Below are 26225 nucleotides of genomic sequence, written 5' to 3'. Positions count from 1 at the left end.
CTTGCCTCCACTAAGCCCAGGACAGTGGAGGCCTGATTATGCTCTCACTAATTTAGGCTAGGGCTACACTACAGCTTAGGTCAATATAACTTATGTCGCTATGGGGTGTGAATAAGCCACCCCCATGAGTGACATAAGGTACACCAACCTAAGCGTCAGCAGGAGAGCTTCTCCCATAGTCATAGCTACCGCCACTCATTGGGGTGGATTAATTAAATGAACAGGAGAGCTCCCTCCCATAGGCTTCGGGCGTCTGCACTAGCAGCTCTACAGCAGTGCAGCTGTAAGCTCTCTAGTGTAGCCATAGCTTAAATCAACAGCACACCCATTGGACTGGAATGGCTGCATTTTACTAGTTACCATACAAAAATGCTAATGACATCGTACTTGATATTTTTTCTTCTACGTTGGATTACGGGTTTATCCTTTTCTTTAAAATGTCATACATGAAGTTACAACTTTAATAGTACTCCGTTCTGTATTTAAGGCTATTAGTCTGCCATTATGGTACTAAGTAGATAGTTTAGGTTGCTGGTTCAACAAAACATTCCTCCCCATATTACACTTCAGTTTCTACCCCTAAAGATCAGGTATAAAGCACAAGCAAACTGTAGGTTATGGCTTATTTCTTGCTAGTTGATCATCTCACAATGGTGGTTTACTTCATTTGGGACATAATTCTCATTTTGCTTCAACGGTCATTTTAGTCTCTATCTGTTAAAACAATCTTCAATATGTGATAACATTACTAAAATTAAAAAGTAATATATATTTCAGTATTGGAGACTACATATTTCAAAACAAAAGGCATTCTTAGCAATTCTTACTGAGCAGAAACTTAAAGAATTACAACAGTAATGAGCTCTAACAATAGTCCATACGCTCACCAACAGAAATGCTTATTTCTTTTAGTAGTAAAATACAAATCAACTGAACACCATGATTATGAGTTGTCATACTTTGCATTCAGATTTTTTTTAGTATGAACATTGCTTCTGTCAACAGCTTTACAAGCTACAGGTTAGCTGAGAATTATTTGATTTCTTTTCACTGAGTGATTTCAAACTAGAACTGTTCAGATTATAAATCTTGCATGCTCCTCTGGACCCAAGCATTTGGGGGGGGGGACGACACTCCACAAGAACAGACTTGCAGCTGCATAGTTTCAGCTTAGCAAGGAAAGACAAGTGGGAGAAGAGCCATTAATATACTTTAAATTGTGTTGCTTTATCTGACTAAACTAAGTTATAGATACAAATTCATAGCCAAGAATGCAATTATCACATTTTTTTTCAGTCTCCCCAGCCTCACTTAAGTTTCTCTGAAGTGCAGGTTCTCCTTTGTCCCATAATACTTGGATCTGATCATACTCTGCCCGTCCCACTAACCATCACCTGTGTAACACTGTTCCCCACCACCAAAACCCAGAAGCCTCTCTACATGTGGGGTATCCACATTGGTGGCAGTAGCAGTAATCAGGAGCCACCACGCTGCTAGGGAATTAGAGTACATCTGTTATGTTTCATTTTAGGTGCTTTTCTGAAGTGGAGAAGAAAACTACTTCTTTCCCTGCACCTCACACAGAACAATGAGGAGAAATCTGAGTGGGAATGGACAGTTAGGTGCAGGAGTTACAAATAGAGACTAATTACTACCCATTTTCAATGAGGTTAGGGTTTTGGTTTTTTTTAATTGTATAGCCTTGACACTTGCATTCCAAGGAAAAACTGCAAGCTTTTTGAACAAATAATCCAAATCTAGTCTATGATTGTAGGCAGACTGGCTTTATGGTACTCAGAATAGTTTCAGGTTTCAGAGTAGCAGCCGTGTTAGTCTGTATATCCAAAAAGAAAAGGAGTACTTGTGGCACCTTAGAGACTAACCAATTTATTTGAGCATGAGCTTTCGTGAGCTACAGCTCACTTCATTGGATGCAGTTTCACTCTTTCCTACTAAGGTGGCATAGCCTTTCCCTGATACAGATAAGTTTTTATTTCTGAAGTATGAGGCTAGTACTGCCACATTCATCACACTTGGCATGGACACAAGGAACAAAGTTAAGCCTCTACTTATAAGCATCTACTTATTGCCAGCTACATGTATGACATGCTCATGTCACACACGGACTGGCACAGGGATATGGGATCATCAATATGAAGGTTGGTTGTTGGCACACTACAGTGTGCAATTTACAATGATACATAGATTATTCCATCATGTATGCTCATCAGTTTTAAGCAGGACATACAAAAATGAGCTGTTGTGAACTGGCCAGAGGTCGAGTGTAGCTGAACACAAACTAATGCATATAAAGGTAAACGTGACTGAAGGAGGGACTGTCCTACTGTAGATTATACAGAGATATTACTGAGCTCTTAATGGAAGTGAAAAATAAATGTACAACCAGCAGATGGCATAATGCCAGAGCTGCAAAAACTGCACTAAGTGGCATGTAACCAAGGAAAAAGCATGAACATTGTTTTTTTTTACAAGTCACTATCAACTGTAAGTGTTTCTAATATATTCACATAGCCCTATACAAAGCAAGTTTGATTCTTTATATTCCAAAAGTAGAAGTCCTGTGAGAAAAAGAACAATACACATTAAGTCTATTACCACACTCCCGCAAGGCTACTTCATGTTGTTCTGATGAATATTCAAAAGCCTGTGAGGTAGCCAAGTATTATCTCCATTTTACAGACAGAGAAAGATACAGAGGTGAAGTGCCATTCAAAGCCATCCTGCAGGTATGTGGCAGAATCTGAAGAGAATTTAGCAATTCTGAACCTGTCCCATTTGAGAAAAGCAACTAAAATATCTGCTACACTTAGTGACATCATAGACCCCATTGATGGCATATTAGGTACAATGTGTAACTGAAGTGAACAAACATACAATGTTATTACACATGGTTGCAAATTACAAAGTAAAAATTAGCATGTTGGAGGAACAGCCAAAGTCTGAAATTCACACAGCAAGACTGCATTGCTAATGCTCTGCCTACTCACGATTTCTCCAATATGTCTGATCCTGACGAGACCACATCAGAGGGCAAGGTGTTAGTGAGCTATCTGTGGTTATTCACTCCTTGGTGGTTCTTCCCAAACAAAAAGGACAATTTTTATGGGTGTCTGTGTACTAGGAACTGAAATCAAAAGCTGATTTTAGATAGGTCACTACTAAGTCATGGATCCTTGCCCTAGATCAGTGGTTTTTAAACTTTTTTTCTGACGACCTAGTTGAAGTAAATTGTTGATGTCCGAGACCCAACAGAGCTGGGGATGAGGGGGCTGGGGCGTGGGAGGGGCTTAGGGTTGGGGCAGAGGATTGAAGTGTGGGGGTGAGGGCTGTGGAGTGGGGCTGGGAATGAGGGTTCAGGGTGTGGGAGCTCTGGGCTGGGGCAGGAGGTTAAGGTATAGGAGGGGGGCAGGGCTCTGGGCTAGGGCCAGGGATGAGGGGTTTAGGGTGCAGGAAGGGGCGCGGGCTTACTTTGGGTGGCTCCCGGTCAGTGGCGCAGAGGGGTGCTAAAGCAGGCTTCCTGCCTGTCCTGGCACCGCAGACCATGCTGCGCCCCGGAAGCGGCCAGGAGCAGGTCTGGCTCCTAGGTGGAGGTGTGCAAGCAGCTCTGTGCAGCTTTCACCTGCAGGCAGTGCCCCCCACAAGCTCCCATTGGCCAGCAACTGGCCAATGGAGTGCGGAGCCAGTGCTCAGGCAGCACATGGAGCCCCGTGGCCCCCTCACCTAGGAGTCAGACCTGCTGCTGGCCACTTCCAGGGCACAGCGCAGTGTCAGAACAGGAAGGGACTAGCCTGCCTTAGCCGGGCAGCACCGCCGATGGGACTTATAACGGCCCGGTCAGCAGGGCTGACCAGAGCTGCCGTGAACCAGTGCTTTACATTCCGTGACCCAGTACTGGGTCATGAACCGCAGTTTGAAAACCACTGACCTAGACCACACAAACCAATGACCTAGAAATGAAAAAAAGACAACAACGGTCTGGAGCCTAACAATTCCCCTGAACCATCCAGTCACCTCCCCTTCTCCGGTTCTTCTAATCAGCAAGTATGTCAAAAAAAAAAATGCTGTAAAATTTGTATATAGATCTTAAAAAGGGATTGCAGATTTGTTGTACAATAAATCATTGTTCAGTTGCAGCTGCTATAAGCTATTATCCTGCCAGTGTTTATTGAACAATACAGCTAGTTTGCAGTATATTTTCAATATAGTATTCAGATAGAGTTCTGCCTATCAGTTAAGTTTTGAAAGAGTATGCAGCTGAGGAAAATCAGCTCTTCTACAGTCTCAATATTGTAGAGTTGCAGAGCTTGAATTCTTGAAGTTACTAACAGTTATATACCCTTCCACAGAAAGACAAATAAGGTGTGCCACCTTAATCATTACTGTGATTAGTTTGCATAAGCCTACATCCATCATACTTCTCTTACTATACCATGAACTACGACTTAAAACAGAAGTGATTGGGTCATCATGCTGTAAACAAATGAGAATTCTGTTCAGGTTTTGATACTGTGCTCATTCTTGTATCTGAGCATCTTCCAGGAGTGCGTGCATTAATTCACACCACACTTATTGTCTACAAGAATTCCCACAATTTAAGTAAAGCTTAACAGCTATAAAAATCCAATTATTTCTCACTTAATTAGTGGTTAAAAAGTTAGATTTTCAAAATACCATTCTTGACACATCACACCTTTTTTAAAAAAAAACAAGATTCTTTTTATGCAGGTTTTTAAAAAGAAACCCTATATATTTCAAACTGCTGAAATGTTTGACTGCATACCTTGTTCTTTGCAGGGTCTCTTTTTTTAACCTAAAAAACACTTCAATCCCAAAACAACTGCAGCACACAAGGAAAGGATTCCCCTCTAGCAGATTGAGATTCGTTTTGGTCTTCACAGGCACCTAAATCTCTTCTATTCCCTACAGCAAAAAGTAAGTTATTATAAGCTAAGAACTTCAAGCAGTCCTTAGTAGAGAGTAATATTATGAGCATGCATCTTACAAATGGGGAGATGGAGAAATGTGCTATTACAGCAAACCATATACGTACCCAGCATTTCTAATTGCAACCAGTAAGCGACCAAGTTTCAAAGCGAAAATATCAGTTTTAGGCAATGTCCATATTTTTAAAAACACCACACAACAGGATCAATCAGTAATTGATTTGCTACTCAAATAAATAGAAAATCTGCATTTTAATGTCACATTGAATTTTAGTACATTTCAATCCAAGAAAAAAAAAAACAGAGACATGGTAATGAGTACAGGATTATATATTACAATATGCCTTGTTATATTACATTTGTGGCTGTATGATAAAAATAACTCTGGCAGATGGAATCTGAACTCATTAAGTAACTGTCAGGAATAAAGCATTAAATGCATTTCTGAAATAAGTACTTTATTTAATTTCAAAATCTTCAAACAGCATAAGACCGTGGCCTTGTTTAAAAAAGTTAACACTGAGCCAGCTGAATAAGTATTTTGAAAGGTTTTAAGATACTTAAAATAGACAATGCTTTCCCCAATCTTGCATCCAATGAAGGGCTGGATGATTTCTACAGCAGCACAGATGGCTAAATCCATCATGAGCCTTGAACTAGAAATGTACACTACTGAAATCTTCAAGGAATCCAGCAAATTTCAGAAGTTGCTCACTTCATATGAAAGCAAGAGAGTTATTGTATGCAAAAATATTTTTTAAACCGTTCTTAATTTTAAATGGAAATCTAAAGGCATGGTCTTTTCATTATAAAAAAAGTAAAGGAACAACAGAAACTCTAGAGGAAGGTTTTCAGCTATATTGATTTTGCGACCCTCTGAGAAAAAGGAAACAAACTGAAAAAAAACCAAACAAAAAAAGGTTCATTCGTTAAGCTTTGTGCTCTAACCAAAGTACTTACAGTGATTTTTCAATGGCAAAAGCCCATGCTGACTGGGTGACAACAGTTCCAAATACTTTTTATTTGAAAAGAAAGAACACTAAAATTATCCAGTCATGCAATGTTTTTCTTAAGCATTCTGCATCTCTTTTCCAATCTTGTAGCTAAGGATCTTGTTCCAGTCAATCTTAGTGCGGGTAACTGGCAATTGTCGACGTAAGGCCTTGAAAGTAGTGTCTGACATAGTTTGATAATTCTCACTGATAGCAGTCTGTTAAACAGAGCAAAGAGTTAGAATTATTCAAAACAAAACTACACTGGAAAAAAGAAAATAACTGAAACAGTGGCATACGTATACAGATAATTCAAATAATCACAGGATAATGTGTAACCTGTTGCCTCCTGTTCTTAAGTCTTACTAAAATTATGCAGTCTAAAAAAATTAAGATCACACATGTTTTCAGTAAGCTGTCAAATGGGAGCCCAAACTCTGTCTTGGTTTTGAAAGTTAAATATAGGTTTTGAGAGCTAACAGCATTACCATAGACCATAACCTTTCACTTTTTTCCCCCCCTATGGGGGTGATCAGTTTGCACATACACTACATTTAGGGTCAGTAGAATTAAAAAATTCAAACTGATAATATCAATGTATATTTTAAAGCATTTTTAAAAAGTTGATTTAAATTTTCAGTTGTAGGAAATTAATGACAGCAGATGCTGAGATTCAAAAAATTAAAGCTTTATAACTGTTAAACAAATTGCTTACATCACATCAAAAATATGCCAAGTAAATATCTTTAAATCAAACTCAAATTCTCAAGCAGCATTATTCTTCCTTTGCCTCGCAGTAAATTTTGATTATTGATGGAAATATTTGTTTGTGAAATCAATGCTTAATGATAAAAATCCAATCATTCCAAGACTAAATACGTGTAAGCACTACAAGTAACACTTTTAGTCATCTGAATTTAAAGTGTACAGTGTTATTTTGCTAAAAAGCACAAGTGGGATATAATTTCGTGCCTGAAAGTGATCCCTTAGATCAAAAGTTTAATGAACATGGAACTCAAATTTCCACAAATGGCTCCTAGAACAGTTATATTTTGCAAACTCTATAAACCTCATCCATTTGAAATACTTGTCTTATTCAAATAAGGTGAGGTTCTGATTTGCTTAGATGGAAATTTCCACCAAAATGTGAACTTCTTGCTCTGGTGAAATATTATCTACATATCAAGATGTGTCCATCCAATCAGAGTATTTAACTGTGGACTTGCCTTTCATAAGAGGTTGTGCACTTCTGAAATGAAATAATGTGGATTACACTTGTGCCTAGAAACTCTAGTGAAACTCAGCGTCCCACTGTGCTATACTGACAAAAAAATCTGCCCTCAAAAAGCTCACAGTCTAATTTAAAACAAGACGCAACAAGTAGGTGGAACAACCAGAAGGACTGGGAGCAGGAAATGCGGGTAACAGAGAAGTTTTAGTTCTGCACTCTAGCTATCAGCACAATTAGACTGTCTTGACTCTGTTTCTTAAAGTTATAAAATGAACGGTATTATAGCAATAATCCTTAAAATTGAAATGAAATACCAAAACTGCATTCACTTACAAAAGCCAGTTTTCCTACTTCAGTAATATTACATGAGTTTTCGTACTCAGTCTAAGTGTACACAATATTAGGTGAAATTACGCATTGTTTTACATATGAGTAATAGATTTTGGATGTTTCAGAAGTCATACCTGATACTCATTTTCTGCAGCCTCTACAATTTTTATAAATTCCTTTGCTGTTTGGGCTTCGTTCTAGGGAAGAAAGGATTTGTTTTCAAATTAAGTAACTCTAAAATGTAACAACCCTAAAAAAGCTGTCAGTGAATTATACTTCTCCTGCAATTATAAGATGCTTAAAGTAGCCTCCAATAGCCAGAAAGTCTATAATAGATTAATTGGGCTTTCATAACAAGTGTTATTCAGTTCAAGCCTCAATCTGAAAAACTTTGTGCTTCCTAAAGCCTGAGTAACTCCATTTTCTCTTTGGTACTATATTTTGAATGTCTGAGTTATGCCTTGGTGCTGCATATCTCTATAGTCCTTAAGTATAAACTAAGCTCATTACTGGAAAGAGGAAAAACTAGTGAATCTTAAGAAAATTTGCAGCAGTATCACTGTCTAGTTACTTGTGGGCAAGTCACTATAGAACCATTTATGGAAGCCACGGCTATTAAATACCTGTGGGCAAGAGAATATAGAGCCATTTAAACAGCTAAGGATAGTACATACCAAAACAAGCAGATCTCATTGAGCCCTTCTCCAGTTATTTTTGCCAAAATTATTGGCAAAGACTAATAACAATAACAAGACTGTAGAGAGATGCATTTGAAAGTACTCGTACTATAACATATTTGATTATTCAACAGAAGTGAAAAATAAGTCTCTAAAAATATTGTAAAACAAGGGTGTTAAAATGTTTAATCTTTACCATAAAACTCAGTTTACACAGGGCAACCTTAAGAATATGAACAATTGATCAGAGCTCCAAGAGGATTTCCAGCAAGAGGCTACTGCTGAGCTGAGCTGAGAAATAAGGGATACTGGAACTTGGGGGTCTAGCTTGCACATTTTTAGGAGACTCGGAGATAAGGGTGCATCTGGAGCAGGGCATCCTAATGCCAACATTTTTAGATAGACTAGCAGAGCGCCTTGGCCAAGAGTCCCATCCTAAAAGAATGGGTAATCCTCTCTCCTTGTCTTCTACCAGTCAGAATTTGACCTTATGGGAAATAAATTAAGCTAACTCCTTGAGGGGTATGCCTAGAAGGTGGTAGCCTCCAGATCTGCAAGAGGAGCTGCTTCCACAGAGATGGGAGTTGTCTTCAGCAGTGGAGCTATAAAAAGGTTCCTGGAAATTACAGAGGAGGAAGAGGGGGAGACCAGTGGAGGTGGTGCCCACTTAGTGAAAAAGAAGAGGCCTGAATCCTGCAGAGAGGCAAGGAAGAGAGACCTCATATGCTCTATTGAGTCAGGCAATCTTTCCTGGACTAACAGCTTCTGCTCAGCTTCCAGAAAAAAAGGCCATGTATGTTGGGAGGGCTGAGAGACACTGAATGAATCCCCTACTGATTTGGCATACTTATTCATATCTGTCTTTAGCAAGGGAGCTTTGAAATTATTCATTTCAGGTCTGCTGTTGCTGGTAGGAAGCTGCTGCTCAGCCACATGGTGAAGAAAAGGAGGGGGCCCAACAGCTAAGGCACTTTTCCTGCTCTCTCCAAGAGGACAGTGGGCTTTGCCTGTGTTGTCTTCTATGCCTTGTATGCCTGAAGTCTAAATATGCCTGAAGAGGACACATTTTGTTGCCCTTCTCCCTGTTAAGAGCAAGGAAGGCAGGCTGTTTGAGGAAGTGATAAACACCAAATCTCTTGGTCCAGATTGGTCCTTCAGTATCTGACTGATATGGCAGGACAGGACCCACTGTTGGAACAGTCCCCTCAGTCTCCACTGAAGCAACTGTCAGATGAAAAGAGCATAAGTAAGGATGTTTGGTCCCTTTACTTGACTCAGAAATAATTTCCATGTCTACAACTTCTGAAATTTTATCATTTAGCACCACACTTCCCCACTCTGTATGCTGTTATTGTGACTGGAAAGCCAGCGAGCCTTGCTTTTTTTTTTAAAAATATATATTTATTTTAATTCGCAAAGTTTTGTTAAATCCAGTTTGGCACTCAGAGCCCAGTTCTTCATCAGCATGTCATGATCATCTGAGATGCTTTCAAAATGTACTTTTTCCATTCCCTTCCGCTAATTTAATTTCATTGACAAGTTTATTAATGGACACTCCAAGCACTAAATATGTTTATTCACTTCCTCATGCCTTCTACCAGTCATGGTATTTTATTATTAAGAGCAATTATTAGTTCATTCTGCACTCAGACAGCACCAGTCCCTATAGTGAACAGGCCTTAGGATGCAACTGTTTCCACACAAATGGTTATTTTTAGGCATCTCCTCCCTAATGCACCATAATCATCTCTATCAAAAAGGGACAGCTAAGAAGAAATAAGGCCTGTATCCAGCAGGCGTGGAGCCTCTCAGCTGCAGAATATGTGAAATTTTGTCTCTGTCCCCTGAAATGGATTTAAATGTCCATGAAATCAAAGGCCTGATATCACTGGTTACAGATAGCTTGAACTAGTATAGCCTAACACTAGTTATGGAATTCTCCCCTAACACACTGCTATTTTTAGAGCCTTCATCTTCTCCTAAGCAAATGCTGCCAATTGTGTGGCAATACTTGGGAGGGGAAGGAGAGTGTGTTCAGCAGGTACTACAGACCAAACTCATTGCACATTCAAAATATAATTCCATAAGCCACACAGCCACCTAAAATTAACAGTTTACCAAGAGTTAGAGTAAGTGCAGATAAATAATAATAAGTGCAGACAGTTTAAACTAACTATAATCTCACAACTAAAATTAATCTGTCTTGTTTCTTTAAAAGTCACAAGCAAAAAAAGTCATGCAGCAAATTCAAATTACAGTACTCTGGAGGACTTCACAGAACACAGAAGACATCTATACCTAAATGTACACGCAATGTAAAAATATTAGCTAGCTACTTGCATGTACAATTTTATTCACGTATTTCTAAATGGTGAAAGTATCTTATGTCAGAATGTCTAACCAGCACTGTTGTGTAGAATACAAGAAAAAACACTTGCAGTGTAGAATACAAAGGCCAGAACTCACGCTGAGCATCAAAAGTCTTAACAGTGTCATATTAAATAATACATCCAAAACCTATACCAAAAATGTGTCACTTAAACAGATAATGAGATCTTATAAAAAGATAACTTACAGACACTGTTAATGAATCTTGTACGTCTTTATGGCTCACTAGCTGAACATTACCATCTTCATAATAGTGAACCTATGCAAAAATAAAATAATATTACAGTACGACAGATAGTGAATCAGCATGGTGGTAAAATGCCAACATTAGTCAATATGTAAACACACTTTCCTGGGGAAAGGGCGGGAGCTACTGGTGGTGCATTTTCACTGAAATGCAGAGTTATACTTGAAGTGCTCAGCATTTATGTGCTCAGAGTAGCACTTTTCGTGTCTAGGAATTTCTTTTGCAATTAACAGTTCATTTTATCCAAGCTACTTGCGGTAGCAGGAAGGTGTCGTTCTTCAGGAGACTTTTTGGAAGCTACTCAAGTAGCGAGGATTGACTTTGTTCAAGGAGAGTTTTGGCAAAGCTTCAGACTGCAGTGTATTGCTGTCCTCCTTGCTCACCCAGACTTTTTGCTGGAGGCAGTGTGACATCTTGTATTAAGCAAGCCCAGGTGATCTTTCTAAAAAGAATTCCCTCCTGCACAATAATATTCGGAACCTAACTAGGAGACAAAGCAGAATATGTTTTGAAACTCTTGATCTCTCCCCACAACGGTTTACTGTACTCCGCCCCCCCCCGCCCTCAATTTACAGTCCTACCAGTCTTAGTCTTAGATTCTTTAAAGGTATTAAAACTAATCTTGATAAAGTCAATGAGTTAAAAACTGGAGTGATTTGAAGACACTGAAAATGTAGGATTATAATGCTGAACACTGGTTTCTATGTGGAGGATTTAAACACCAATGGGAAATTAAAGAGGTACTTAGATGTAAGGTTATTCACAGCAAATGACATGGTATTGAAGAGGAATGGATATCGTTACAATTTAAACTGGAATCTTTGGAAAATGCTAAGGATAAAAGGATTGTGGCCTTTAATGCCAGAATCAAAAGGAAATTATGATGCACATGCACTTGCAACTGAAACTGAGAGAAAGGTCTTGGAACTGAGCCTCGAGACAGAAAATTAGGATTTTTTTGTTTGTTTTTGTTTTTACACTTGTGGCCCTAGAGTTCATTGATAAAAAAATGGGCAACTGAACTGTAAATTGTACCTAATAAATGGTGGGATATGCCCATCCATGTTTACCTTTCTAATCACTTTCACAGAGGAACATCAATGGCACTGTATCAATATAAATGCTACTTCCAAAATGAAACAGAGGAGGAGAATTTTTTTTTTTTTAAGGGTAAGAGGACATCTGTTTACCAGTTGTGGCAAAAATAACTGACACCATTCATTCACAGCTGAATTTACAGAGAAGGAAATCAATTCTATTTTTTACCCCTCTAAACAGATGAAAAAGGTGCCATTCATTATCAGAAAATGAGCATTTGATACAGTTGAAGAAACATTTATTGAAAAAAAGATAGACTCTGCCCATGATGCACAGCAAAATCATAAAACACAGGCATTAGGATTCCTCTAGTAGAGGCTCCAACAATCACTCTTTTGGGAAAGAGTTTCTGCCTTCCCATAGGGACTGGTAAGGACGTACGTTAGTGATTTCTAATGTATATATGTACTCATTACTTTGGCTGATCTTGTAATAAGTCTGGTACGGTATTCAAGGAAATGTTTGACTTTTTTGATAGTGTAAATGCCGATTCTTAATCCTTTTTTAGAAAGTGTTTCCATTTGCATTGTAGAAGCAACATACAACTTTTGGAACAAGGAGTATATTCCTCTAATCCTATGCCTTCAAGAGAAAATAGCCTAAAGCTGCATCCAGCCTTCTTTGACGAGACACCAACCCTTTTGATTCAGGAGGCAAGAGAGCCAACAAAAAAAACCCCCAAACCAAAAACCCAGAACAAAAAACCCAACCCCCTGCTCCACAACACACAAAATGAGATGAGTCTCCAAAGCCCTCCATCATCCATTTTTACTATATATATATGAATGCATGAATGACTATTTACAGACAGAATTAATGCCAGTTTATTTTAAAATACCGCAGAATGATTAATTAAATGTGTATTTGTTCCATTTTTTCTTGTACCACAATTATTATTGTTGCTACATCACCATGAGATTCCCGTGGTTAAAAAAAAACCTAGAGACCTACTATACGCTGAAGTATACAATTTATGATAAGCCTACCTGAATTTTCAAGATGCCAGCCACCTGAGTGGTTGAAGGGGTAATTGCAAACTTCCATTCTGACCTCCAACGGCCATTCCTTAAAAATAAAAACAGCAGCTATAAATAAGGCAGGGAAAATAATTTGAATAAAATGTTGAATTTCAAACACCTAGTTTTGCACTACTAATGACACACTTGGATTTAATTTGAAATCACTAAGGGAGGTAGTATGGGAAACACGCAATACTCTTACAAAAGAAAATCACTCATGGTTTTAAGACACAAACAGTTGAGAAAAACTGGGACTCTGTAGAAACACTTATTGCTGCTTTTGGATACGAAGCATGATTTTTTATTCATACAGCCATTCTAACAGGAACTTTTTCTTGGTCTCTAAAAATGTTCCTCATTATTAATTATTTGTCAATTGGGCATGTGTAGCTGAGTACTGTTTAGAGCAAAGGAAGACTCTATTACTGGAAATCTCCAGTAACAGTCACCTTTTTGCAGCTCACTAGCTTTAGAATCTGCATTTTTATTTAAAAAAATACCAAAACACCCATGAATCACTACAATGTTAACTGTAGCTAAGGCTTTGGACTGCTCTGACAGAAATATAAAGCTCCAGAACCGTAGGCACTCCTTCCATTACAAAGGAATGCAATAGTCTTCCCAAACCACTCAAGGGGAGATTGTATCTTTCCAGATGTCAGAAATACAGGTAGGCTACATTTCAAACTTTGCCTCCCTGCAAGGCATACATTTCTGAAAAGGTTAGTGGATCATTCTGTCAGGGAGGAAAAAAAAGCTATATTAGGACAGCCACAATTTCTACTCTGTGCATGTTTAAGAAACAAACAGTTTGGGTACAGCATAAACTCACTTTCCACAAGAAGATTAGCTACAGATTTTATTCCCTTTCAGAAGGTAACAATACAGAGACCAAAAAACAGTTTAAGATGACCAAATAATTAATCCACACAAATTGATGAAGAAATGCTCCACTGAATGTATTTCAGATGACAAGTTAATGTCCAAATCCATGATACCTTAGGCTATAATTTCAGAACTCAAAGTCCAAGCAAGGTAGGGTTTGATAGGTACTTAGCTATCTTTGGGTGGGGTGGAGAGCATAAGGTTCTGCAGAAGCTGTTGGTTCAGTGTTGAGTCACTAGTTTCCCAGCTAGGCTGCTAAATGGCACTGAAATGCTACAAGTGCCATAACACTGAGGTCCTGACATCTTGCAGCTACAAGAAGTGCCAAAGGATCAGTTATAAACAGATGTTAACCACAGTGCCCTAACTAAACTCTAATTTGTGTTACTACATTCTGCATACCTAATATTCTTCTTGTTTCAATGTGAAGAACATATTCTTCACTTTCTGAACAGTTACAGGATGGTAACTAGTATTCTGCAGGTTGTTAAATGATTGCAATATTTCACTCGAGCAGAGCCTACATTTTAGTGAAAAAGTAAGTCATTTCAATGGTTTGTAAAGTCCCTTGTCATCCTTCAGTGTAAACGGCATTATCATAATTTAAGTTATAAACATTACTGTGTAATCATTGCTGAACCAAGGATTTCTAGAAGCTTGTTACACACATACCAAAGGCTTTCAACTGCTTTTTAAAATGATTTTATGCAATGTGTCTTTACTAATCTATTTTATTTACTAGCTGTCAGCTGTTTTCCAACAGAATTTTCCATTGGAAAATTTCCATTGACAAAAATTAAAACGCATTTCACAGGAATATGTCAATTTCATTGGCTCTTGGACTAGGCAGGTCTGCCTGTTTTTCTGCCAGCTTGGCTGCTATGCAGCTGGGAGAGCCTGGTAACTCAGGCTCTGAAAACCTCTAGTTTCCCTGATCTACAGCAGGAAGCACAGCAGCCCTTGAAGCCCCAGCGCAAACCATATGACTATCAGGGTTTCCAGGCTTCCAGCTTCTCAGTAGCCTGAGTTCTGGGCAGCTTAGTGAGCCTTGTCAATTTTGTTTGTATTGTGTATCCATTTCTCCTTTTAAGAGAAAAGCCTCAAACAGCCATTTGGAATCTTAATGTTACTTATATTTTTGGACTAAAAGGAGTATTATGTCAATATATTCTAACCAAAGATACATTAAGATCAAATTAATTCACATTTATAAGCTAGTAAGCATAAGTCAGAACATTTTATCAGCTCTGCTGGTTAAATGAACAGACTTCAAGGCATTATATTGCACCAAATCATCTCACTGGCTGATACAGATGCATACTGGAATAATTATGCATATCTAATGTCGGCTTCCTGAACTAATGACGTAAGACCTCTTTTTGTAGATGGGAATGGAAAGATGTGCATGCATATCGTGTTACCAAAGAGGGCATAGCACAAGAGATAGAGAAATAGTGTTCTCTAACAATTACATCCACTAACGGTGGAACACCTTAAAAATAATAGCAGACCATTGCACGCAACTCAGACCCAACTCCTTCTGAAGCTATCCAGAAGTTCACTTCCAATGCTGCAAAACAGTCTTCACACAATTGTGTGTGATTTAATTTTAGTTATTAACCAGATAAACTTTTACAGAGCAAAAAGGAGGAATCCAAAGAAATCCAACTTACACCAGATTTTGGCTTACTGTTTGCCAAAATCTGGTGGGTAAAGGCCTAGTGCATGTGACTATTTAGAGAAAATGAGTTAAAATGCTGGCATTTTCCATTCTTTGCCAGTCACATCCACTATGGGACCTCATCCTGAAGAGTAAACAAATTAACAGGAGGGAACACACACAGACAGAAAATATATTGTGTGTGTTTTATATATATATACACACACATACACACACACACTAAAAAGCCACATAAGGAAAAGTTAATCATTTTTAATTCTGCTTTTTTGAGGAAATTATACAAGATTCCACTCTTGGGTCTCTCATCTTCATAGCATGACAGAGGTTGGAAATTCCCTGGCTTCTCAGACTTTAGGCCCTCTAAGGTTTAGTCATGAGGCTTGAGCACCTATATCTATAGCAACAAATGTGCTACTCTGATGGGAAAACTTCCAGGGAGTTGTACATAAGAATTAAAAAGCCTCTGACACTGATGGGAAAAATATCTGCTTTGAGTTTGTTTCTCTCTTAAATCTTTCCTACTGTGAAAATAAAGTAATAGTAACTGATGACATTTTGCATCATCTCAAGTGTTTTGCTTGAGTTTCTGAAACATACTCTTCTCATTCTCGTTTGGTGTACTCTTTTGGAGAAGTTAAAGCTAATGGATTTTTCACTTTTTGTATAGCTCCTTCATTGGGGGAGGTGGGGGGGGAGGAAGAGGGGGAGGAAGCTGGTTTTCCCTTTACCTGGAGAAACAAATTCCTGGAAAGTTTTAAGAGCTGGAGAATTTGAAAGACTGATGAAGTTTCTTAGCCACCACAGCTTGTCCTTTTGACACATGTTGCTCTACGATAGACTCCGATCTGGCCAAGAGGACTCATGAAGAAAAAGTCCTAACAAGACATTTCTCCTTATTTCTAAAAAAAAGCTCTCTGTATTACTGCTAGCAAAAACTCTCTCAAGAAGCTTGGATACAGATTTCCAGAAGTCATGGCTTGTCTTGCTCCCTTCCCCTCCCAATTTCCCACTTTTTCATGAACAAAACTGACCGGGGGGTGGGGGCGGGAGAGAGACGGGACGGGACACAGAACTGTGTTTTGCCTGGCAGTATATGGCTGGACTCTGGGAGGGTTTTTTGATCACTGATCAGGTTCACTGATTATTCTTCCCTTTGCCTCGTGAGGAATTGGTGGTGAATGACTCATGACCAAGGAGCTGTTGGGTGAAGCACAGGCTAAATATTACTACTGAAAGAATCCTGCTCATCTCCCTTCTGACAAAAAGGAACCATTAGTACCTCTGGGGTAACTGAGGCCTTAGCTATTGATAGTTTAAAGGAAAAATGCCAAGTGGGTGGAAATTAGTGAGCCCACATCCTACAGTAGGCTTCCAATCCCCACTGATTGCCTAAGTGAACCTAAGATACTCCTACGTCTGTGAAAGGACTGCTTCTGGGACTGGCTAGGAGAAATAGAAAGTGAAACAGTCTCCTTTGACATTTCTTCCTCTGCCAATGGAAAATAGCCGTAAATTTCCTGGTCCTCAATTTGCTTTTCTTTGTTGACATCTTACAGCTAAGAGAAAAGGACAGTCTTAAAGCTAAAAATAAGTGGCTGAAACAGTGGTCAAGGAAGAAAAAATGCAAGTAAGAAAAATCACTGGAAAGTCCAGGCAAAAGAGTGGCTGGGAATTTCCCAAATGCTCTGCAAAATAACATATCAGTAGCCTGCCATTTTGCTTCTTTTAGCAGCAAAGCTTTTTGCATAGCTCCTTATAGAAGCTTCTAAGTCACATAAAACAGATCTGGAACGTCTTCCCATCAAAAGAGGTGCACTATCCGATACTGAGGATGAGTGGATATGATTGTGATAGATAGAGTTACTTAAATATAGTGAAATATAACAAATACAGGATCAGTTAAGAACTTACCAAAAATTTTTTGCTTGGAACTGATGGCTCTCTATGCATGCAATAATGGTTTGCTGTCCATCAACTGTTTTACCATATACCTTAATTGCAAATGAAAAAGTAAAGTCATGCCAAGTTTTGAATGAATTCCTTAACCAAATTATAAGTACCCTGTGCAAGACAGATTTTTAAAAAGATATTTAGCTCTTGTATTGTACTATACTTCAGTGACATTACACTACAGAATTTTATTTTTATAACCACTTTCCATTATTTCTATGTATAAACAAAAGCAGTCAATAAATTAGCTTTAAACCATGTCTTGAGTGCTTGTATGATTTACAAAGGAGGAAAATTTAAGGACTCAGTATTTGGAAAATCATTAGACCTGGTCAAACTAAAATTTAGATGCTGCAGTACATAAAACTTTCAGATTAGCAACAAACTAGATATGTCTCAGCAACTAGGGATTTTAACCATGTAACTATGAGTGGTCATATGAGCGAGTCTTCACGAACAGTGCAACAATGGCTGGGTTTCAGACTATTCTTCGTCTAACTGGATATTTTAACTTTTAACTAGGGGAGAGGAAAACAGAGCAGTTAGACACCAAATGTACAACAGCAAGGTATATATTTGTTTCAGTATGTCTATGCCTCAGTATTTTGTCCACTGCAAACAATGGTACAAAAGAAAAAAAAGAAGATCTAAAAATCTAAGGAAATGGAATTGTAAAGCACATAGCATGACTGATATCAGAATCAAGTGCTAGTCTGATCCACAACGAAGAAAGGTTGTATTTTTATGACGCTACCATTACCCACTTTTGCTTTTAAATGCTGAGGATGGGGCAAAGTGCTTTCTCTCCTTTATCTTGCCATGCTATACCCAAAACTTTGTATTGTGTCTCCAAAGCAGCCCAAAAAAAGGCTATGAGTACACTTCATGTATCTTAAAGCAACACACCAAAGACCAGATTTATTCATACCAGTCTACAAGAGGCATTAAATATTAAACCTAAAACCTTATCCCCACCCCCCCAAAAAAAGTGTTAACTCCTCTTCACTTTGCTTACAGATTGATGACTGCAGCCATAGTAACTTGGCCTACCCCCAGCAGGTTTGTAGAAACTGCACTTCCAAACTGAATCTTTCCCTTATTGTTTGCAGTGGTGCTGTAGCCATGTTGGTCCCAGGATATGAGACAAAAGATGGGTGAGCTTGAAAGCTTGTCTCTCTCACCAAACAGAAGTTGATCCAATAAAAGATATTACCTCACCCACGTTGTCTTTCTAAAATCTTCTATTGGACCAATTTCTGTTGGGGAGAGACAAGCTTTTGAGCTTACAAACCTTGTCTCTTTCCCTTATCTCTAACTCCACTCAGAGTTCACTTAGTTACAGTGAAACGTCAATCCCGGTTTACTCACCCCCATAATTATCTGTTTTCTTACCAACAACACATTCTCTAGAGAAGATATAGCAAATCAATGTTCATTAAAATTTATGGTACTTCAGAGTCTAGTTCCTTCATGTTTGGAACCTTACAGATGTAGAACTGATGAAGAGAAGGGACTGTTGCTGCAGAACTGCCTACATTTTATAGAGACTCACTGGTGCTGAAGAGTTCTCTCCCCGTTCCCCAACTCTCCAAGACTGCACATCCAAATTACATTTAGCTATGATTTCAAATTGGCCTTTTCTTCCAGTTGAGATTAAGAGTTTAATTGCAGGTGTAAATAAGAGTAAAAATAAGTCACCATGCAAAATTCAGACTAGATTTTAAATAGCTCCTCAAGGCAGAGACTTTGTCTTCATGAACAATGCTTAAAATGTTCTCAACAATTCAAGTAATAATGTTAATATGATTTAGAAAAACAAATATAATCAATCAATAACATTATCAAACATTAGCCAGACAGGTATCTCCGCCGTCACAAGCAGAACAGGATTTGGGACTACTCTAAATTCTCACACATTTTGATCTTGGAGCAATACAAGAGATACCACTGAGTCTCAAGAGGCTAGTGAGTAGCTAATGCTGCACAATCAATACCCCCAGAAGTTTCAGGAGCATGTTGTTGGGGACAAGGAGAGAAAGAAAATATATGATCGTAGATGGTGCAGAGTGGTGAGTAATGAGAACACTAAAACCGAAGACATTCCCACCTGTCAATTTAAGGACATGTCTGTACTAGACTTTACTTTGTGTTTACATTGTCTTGTATTTCAGGTACCAATATTCTCCTGCAGACAAAAATATAAGCAGACAAGGGAGACTTCAGTCCCCCATCATTTCATAGCTGTATAGTACTTACTGTGCAGACACCACTGGGGTAGTGTTCTTTCACATAGGCTCTCATTGCAGTTTCTACTGAATTTCTCCAGGACTCAACCGCATTTTCAGCTTCATGTGGCCTAGGATCAGTAGCCTCCTTTCTTAAGTGATCAAATTTAAAAGCTATCTTGTTTTTTGGATCCAAAAATTTTCCATTGCCCAAATCACCGTGTTCTGTTATCAATACCTGCATTACAAAGTTGTAGTTGTAACCTACTTTTATTTTATTTAAAATATTTCTTTTTCACACAGAGTTTGGTCTTGACATCATTACACCATTCAGTACTGTGTAACCCCACCGAACAAAGGGAAAAGACTAAACTGTGCCAAGGTGAGGCTCATCCAAATCTCATGCTTTAAAAACATAAGATGTGAACTAAGTTCATGCACAGCAGCGGCAAAGAGGGGGGATGTAACAGATATTAAACAGCAGCAAACCTTGAGTTCTCATCTAGTTTACCCCCACATTGTAGTAAATGCAGAATTCATACATTAAATGGCGGTCTTCCAGTGTCCATGAAATTAGTGCATAATAATATTTCAAATTCTATATTACATTAATCTAATTTTTAAAAGATAGGGGTTTTTTTCCGTTCATGATGTAACTATAGGGCAGAGTTAAGATTGTTTAGGTGACTTCACTCTGCATCTTACAGGATTAGAGACCATGTGTCCCCCACTGCTTATATTGTAGCTCTTTATGGTTTACATTATAAACAGGTTATTAACTTGGAATATTACCCAATGCATATTTTTGCAAGAAAAGAAAAGAAAAAGTTCTAATATCATAGCATGCTCCTTAAACTTTAAGAAACCTGTTATGACTTAATATTTCACTGTATCCATACCTGTTCATCATAACCTTCAATTTTCACTGGAGTAAACTGATCCAGATTGTACTGTGCAAATGCACTAAAAGAAAAAAAAATGCATATCAAGTTTACCACACCACCTGTTTTGCAATAAACTTCTATACTATAGCACAGTAAAGACATTTTACAGAATAGTGTACTAGTTTAGTATGCTGAAGTGCCCAGGATATATATGCTGACACAAAGCGGGCGTACACAAAAAAAAAGTGTGCAGAATCCAAGAAGTCTATTCCAAATGAGAATGAAAATTTCTGTCCTCTAAGGTGGAATCTATTTTTGAAGTAATTTTTAATATATAGTGTTGCTATATATACAGAAAGCTTTTAGCATAGAGGGCATGACTATTAACCATTCAAAAATCTTGACAGGGTTAACCAACAGTTTAGAGATATAGTGCTGCCTAACAGAAGGAGCACTGAGATTCAGGAGACCTAGGTTCTATTCAGCCACTTCCCTGCTAGGTGACCTTCGACAAGTCACTTTGCCACTATGTGCTTCAGTTTCCCCATCTGTAAAATAGGGATCACACTCATCTCCTTTCTAGAGCTTTGAGACCTATAGATGAAGAGAGCTAGGTATTATCAGAATGCAAGAGCTGAAACCTTTTGAGTAAAAATCTCCAAATTTATGGAGATAAGTATAAGTTCACTAGATGTGGTCCATGGCACGGGAAAATAAAGTAAGAGTCTACTTATCCCTCCCCCTCCATCATCACCCCCCATTCCACCATCTTTGGGAACTTATATTTACGCATAATTTTTCATCCAAGAGTCCCAAATAGGCTCAAACTTACAATTTACTTTGTAGTGATAACTTTGCCAACCACTTCAACACTATACAACTTTTTATGACAAGAAGTGAAGAATACCTCTAACTGAAACTGGAAGGGGATTTGTAGATAAGCATGATGTAAGTTACCCAAATAAATATATATAAACACCCCTGCAAAAAAGTGCTCTGGAATCGTTAGTGAACACAAGATACAGGACTGCTTACGCTTTATCCAAAGAGACAGCACTTATAGGAGCACTGCTCTCTTTAGAAAACTGCTCCAATGTGGTTTCTATATTCAAAGGGCTGATTCAGTATTGACAGAGCACAGATGACAGAGCCATCAACACTACTTCTGTAACGCCCGAGTTTCCCTTGGACATCTCCAATACAACTATTGACCAACGCTAACTATTTAGTTTATTAGCTCTGATGAACACACAGACAGAGTTACAAGTGCAGAAATTAACAAGTCAGATCACTGTGATCACTTGTTGGTAACAAAACTTTAATAGAATGTGAAAGACAAAGTGTTTAGATGCTAAGCGTAGAATGTGATACTTACTGGGCTGCTCCTTCCCTAAGAAGATTATCATTATTAAGCAGCAGCCGAACATCTGAAAGAAAATATTAAGTCTTAAAACTATTTTCAAGATGTTAGAAGAATACTTATTTTAATTAGCCCACAAAATAATTTTAATGTACATAGTATTAAATGTAACTTATTCCCCAAGAAAATGGGGGGGGGGGTGGAAAGGGTGGAAGTAGATAGCAAACCTGTTAAATAATAGATACTTCACCATCATGACTGCACAGTAATTGGATGCAAGACAGATGACTAAAATGGATTCTCCCAGCAAGTAGGTAAGCAGATATAAGTAGGGCCCTACCAAATTCACGGCCACAAAAAAAGCATCATGGACCATGAAATCTGGCCTTGTGTGTGCTTTTATCCTATATTATATAGATTTCACGGGAGGAGACCAGCATTTCTCAAATTGGGGGTCCTGACCAAAAAGGGAGTTTCAGGAGGGTCACAAGGTTATCTTGTAGGTTGCGGGGGGCGGGGTGTCACGGTATTGCCACCCTTACTTCTGCACTGCCTTTACAGCTCGGTGGCCGGAGAGCAGTGGCTGCTGCTGGCTGGGTGCCCAGCTCTGCAGGCAGTAGCGCAGAAGTAAGGTTGGCAATACCATGGCATGGCATGCCATCCTTACTTCTGTGCTGCTGGCAGTGGTTCTGCCTTCAGAGCTGGGCTCCTGGCCAGCAGCCACTGCTTTCCAGCTGCCCAGCTCTGAAGGCAGCACCGCCACCAGCAACAGCACAGAAGTAAGGGTATGGCAACCCCTGCTACAATAACCTTGAAACTCCTCCACAACTCCTTTTTTGGGTCAGGACCCCTACAATTACAACACCATGAAATTTCAGATTTAAAGAGCTGAAATTATTAAATTTATGATTTTTAAAATCCTGTGACCGTGAAATTGACCAAAATAGACCATGAATTTGGTAGACCCCCTAGATATAAGCCATACTATACAAGAGGCATGATCAACAATCTAGGAAACTGTGCCGGATTAGCCACAAGAGCGGTGTAATGGCTCCACTTGTCTACAGACAAGTGTTCAAGATTACTAAAGATCGTACAGCAGCCTAGCCATAGACTCTAAGTACAGTTTTTGACAGTGGTGATTAGTGTTGTATACATAGTTAATTTTAATTTATTGTATTTTCCCTGCCCCTATTCCAAACTCCTAGACGACTTTGCTAACCTGAACATATATTTCAACCCAGATTTCAAATCCGCAGGTGGATCAGAAACTGAATTGCAAGTAACTTCTTACATTCTTAAATATTAAGAATTATTTTCAGACACAGAAAATCTACACTCCTATGACAGTAAAATCCTAACCTGATAAATCACCACTTTGTGGATGCTTTCACGTGAAATACCTATATGCAAAGTTAATCACAAAACTGTTCAGTACAGAATACATTAAAATGTAAAAGGCTGGTTATAGGGTTAAAATTGAAAATAAAACCTAATATACGCTCCCACCTGCAAATCTGAAATTCAGATTTTCATTTAAAAGAACAATTTAAAATATTTCCTCACCTGAATGACTAATGTTACTATTATGCCACCTAACCCTGAATATTCTTTCCTCTCACCCAAATATTTATAAGGACCAAAATGATCAGATTATCAGAAACTGATACCTAGAATAGGAGATGGAATCTTTGTGTACTTAAATTACCAAAATTATTTAACAGACTTTGGAATTAGTTTTTCCACTGTACATTAAAATTTTGGTTGGTGTATAGTGTCTGAAGGAGAGCCCTCTCAACCATGGCTCAAAGCAGGGTTTTTCTATAAACATTCGCAAATTCATGAGGCTTGTGGGAAGGAGAAGGTAAAATATGGGAGATTTATCCACATGGAAAACCCCAAGTTTTATACCTAAAAAGTAAGTTTAACTTTTTAAATGACAACAGGGGGCTGCTTGTTCCTGTCTCCTGTTCCTTTCATTACTCTTCTATGTCTCCATCTTTATGTACCATCTTGGTTACATCCACACCTCCCACCTATACCATCATGTATAACTGTCCTTTCAATGCCGGCCTTCTACCCTCCTCTGTTCCGTACCCTCAATATCATACTCTCCCAGATCTTGCCCTCTTCCATACCCCCACACACCTCCCAATACACCCGCCGCCACACACTCCCTTTTAGGCTGTTCCCTTATGTACTCCCCTGCCTCCTTCCTCTATATCCCCAACATCTCCTGTACTCTATCACCATACCTTGGGCACTCATGCCTCAGAGCCATCTCATTCCAAAATAGAAAAATACAGCTCAATATCACTCCTCCAGGATCCCCACCCCCACCCATTTCACCTTCCCCCCAACCCTAAAACTATTGATTCATTACATTTCCCTTTGATCTCACAGCCTCCCACTCCATACCTTCCCCCCTGCAGCTTATCCCCACAACAACAGTATTAATGAAGTGTAAAAAAATATCAGCACAAGGTCAGTTTAACATTTATTCATAAACATTTTCACTTTAAACACTGCATTTTATATACTTAAACTCAACCAGCTCTTAAAACCTCCCCCCACCTGCCTCCAACTAACCACACCCAATATACAACAAGGTATTTTTAAGCAAGGTCAAAAAAACCTGGAGTGTCTAGCCTCGGTATATATCAAAGCATGAGCAGTTAACTGAAGTATCCTTCTTTTCATCAGATCAAACGCTATTAGCAGTTGTCAGTATTGCAGAATTGGCAATGGTGGCAAAGCAAGGTCTCATCCCCACAAAGCAGCGACTGAAGATAAACAGCATGAAATGGCAGAGAAGGGTGAAAAAACAAAAACAATGAACACCTAATCTCTGATAGCTTATTTAAAGTTATTAAACACACACACACACACTCTATCTGAAATGCATTAACAAGTTAGATCCAGAGCAGGGAAGCACAAAGATACTCACCATTGAACACCTCATTAAATTCCCCAGGAGGAGCATGAATGATGAACTTCGCTGCTATGTGCACCTTAGATAAAATAAAAAGTATATTCTTATATAACTCTACAGCAAAGGAAATAAAAATATGTAAATATCAAGACTTCCAAAACTCAGTGTCCATCCATGCAAAACAAATCAGTTCTACTTTGTATGGTTTTAACGTCTAAAATATAAAGTCCTCCAAATCCCACTATTCAATACAATCCACATTCCCAAAACTATTTTTGTCTCTGAATATACCAGGAACAGGGACAAGGAGTTGTTTCTAAGCATAGGGGACAACATGGATGGAGGCTATCATATGCAACACAGAGGAGGAGAGAAGGGATACAATAAGTAACAAGACCCAAGTTGTAGAGCTTGCAATTCATAATATAATTTGCAATCACTATAATGTCCCTTTGTAATGCCAAGGCAGGGGAAATAGCTCTCTCTCTAATAGAATCAGGCCTCTACACTGGAAGCTGTCTATGGAAAGGGCCGTCTTTTGTCTGTACAAAACCTAACAGAGAGGGGTATGTGTTTCATTTTATAGTATTAAACTGAAGTGGAAGTTTCGTACTTGTTTCTTTAATTACCAGAATTTCAGATTTTTTTTTCTAGGAAGAAACTTCACACTTAAAGCTCATCTATGCCAAAACAGACAAAACCAAGACCTCATTAACATCATTACTGTAAGACCACCAGAAACTCAAACAGAAAATTGCGCCTGTGCTATGTGCGCTATAGAGTACTGCTTTCCAATATACTGAATTTTCACAAATCAAGAAAGCTGAAATGCTTCAGACTATATTCCATCAGGGTTTGCAGATTCAAGTCAATAGGCCTGATCCTTGCAGGTCACTTAAATGTTTTTTTTGAAGATCCCATCTAAACACAAGCTTAGGAGCTTACAGCTGTGTCTACACCACAGACTTCTACCAGTTATTGACAGCTGTATAAGAGGTATGATCTAGAGCAGCAGTTCTCAAACTGTGGGTCAGGACCCCAAAGTGGGTCGCAAGTTCATTTTAATGGGGTTGCCAGGGCTGGCATTAGACTTGCTGGGGCCCAGGGCAGAAAGCCAAAGTCCAAGTCTTGCCATGAGGGGCTGAAGCCGAAGCTTGTGTTCCCACGGGGCTTGGGCTTCAGTCCCACACTTTGGGCTTGAGCTTTTTGCCCTGGGCCCCAGTGAGTCTAATGCCAGCCTTGCCAAAGCCTACGCCCCACTACATGGGGCTAAAGCCCAAGCCTGAGCAGCTTAGCAGTTCATGGAGCCCCCTGTGGCATAGGGTCATGTAGTAATTTTTGTTGTTAGAGGAGGATGGGGAG

General features: G+C 38.8%; 1 protein-coding gene across 2 annotated transcripts in view; it reads right to left on the bottom strand.

Annotated features, from left to right (window-relative positions):
- Nucleotides 1-5197: 5197 nt before the first annotated feature.
- The window catches only part of CAPZA2 (capping actin protein of muscle Z-line subunit alpha 2), a 45249-nt gene continuing 24221 nt past the window's right edge, over nt 5198-26225 (bottom strand). The window contains exons 2-10 of one of the 2 annotated variants that reach the window (XM_073328154.2): nt 24879-24942; nt 21947-21998; nt 20587-20650; nt 19719-19925; nt 17424-17503; nt 12914-12992; nt 10770-10841; nt 7652-7714; nt 5198-6174 (exon numbers count right to left, since the gene is read on the bottom strand). In XM_073328154.2, coding sequence (XP_073184255.2) covers nt 6034-6174; nt 7652-7714; nt 10770-10841; nt 12914-12992; nt 17424-17503; nt 19719-19925; nt 20587-20650; nt 21947-21998; nt 24879-24942 — 822 coding nt within the window. In that variant the 3' untranslated portion in view covers nt 5198-6033. The remainder of the gene's footprint in view (nt 6175-7651; nt 7715-10769; nt 10842-12913; nt 12993-17423; nt 17504-19718; nt 19926-20586; nt 20651-21946; nt 21999-24878; nt 24943-26225) is intronic. The other variant, XM_073328155.2, reaches the window with a different exon arrangement.

Source organism: Lepidochelys kempii, chromosome 1 (assembly GCF_965140285.1).
Source record: "Lepidochelys kempii isolate rLepKem1 chromosome 1, rLepKem1.hap1, whole genome shotgun sequence".
Classification (NCBI taxonomy): Eukaryota; Metazoa; Chordata; order Testudines; family Cheloniidae; genus Lepidochelys; species Lepidochelys kempii.
Note: the sequence above shows the minus strand (reverse complement) of the source record. Positions and strands in the feature narration are given on the sequence as shown.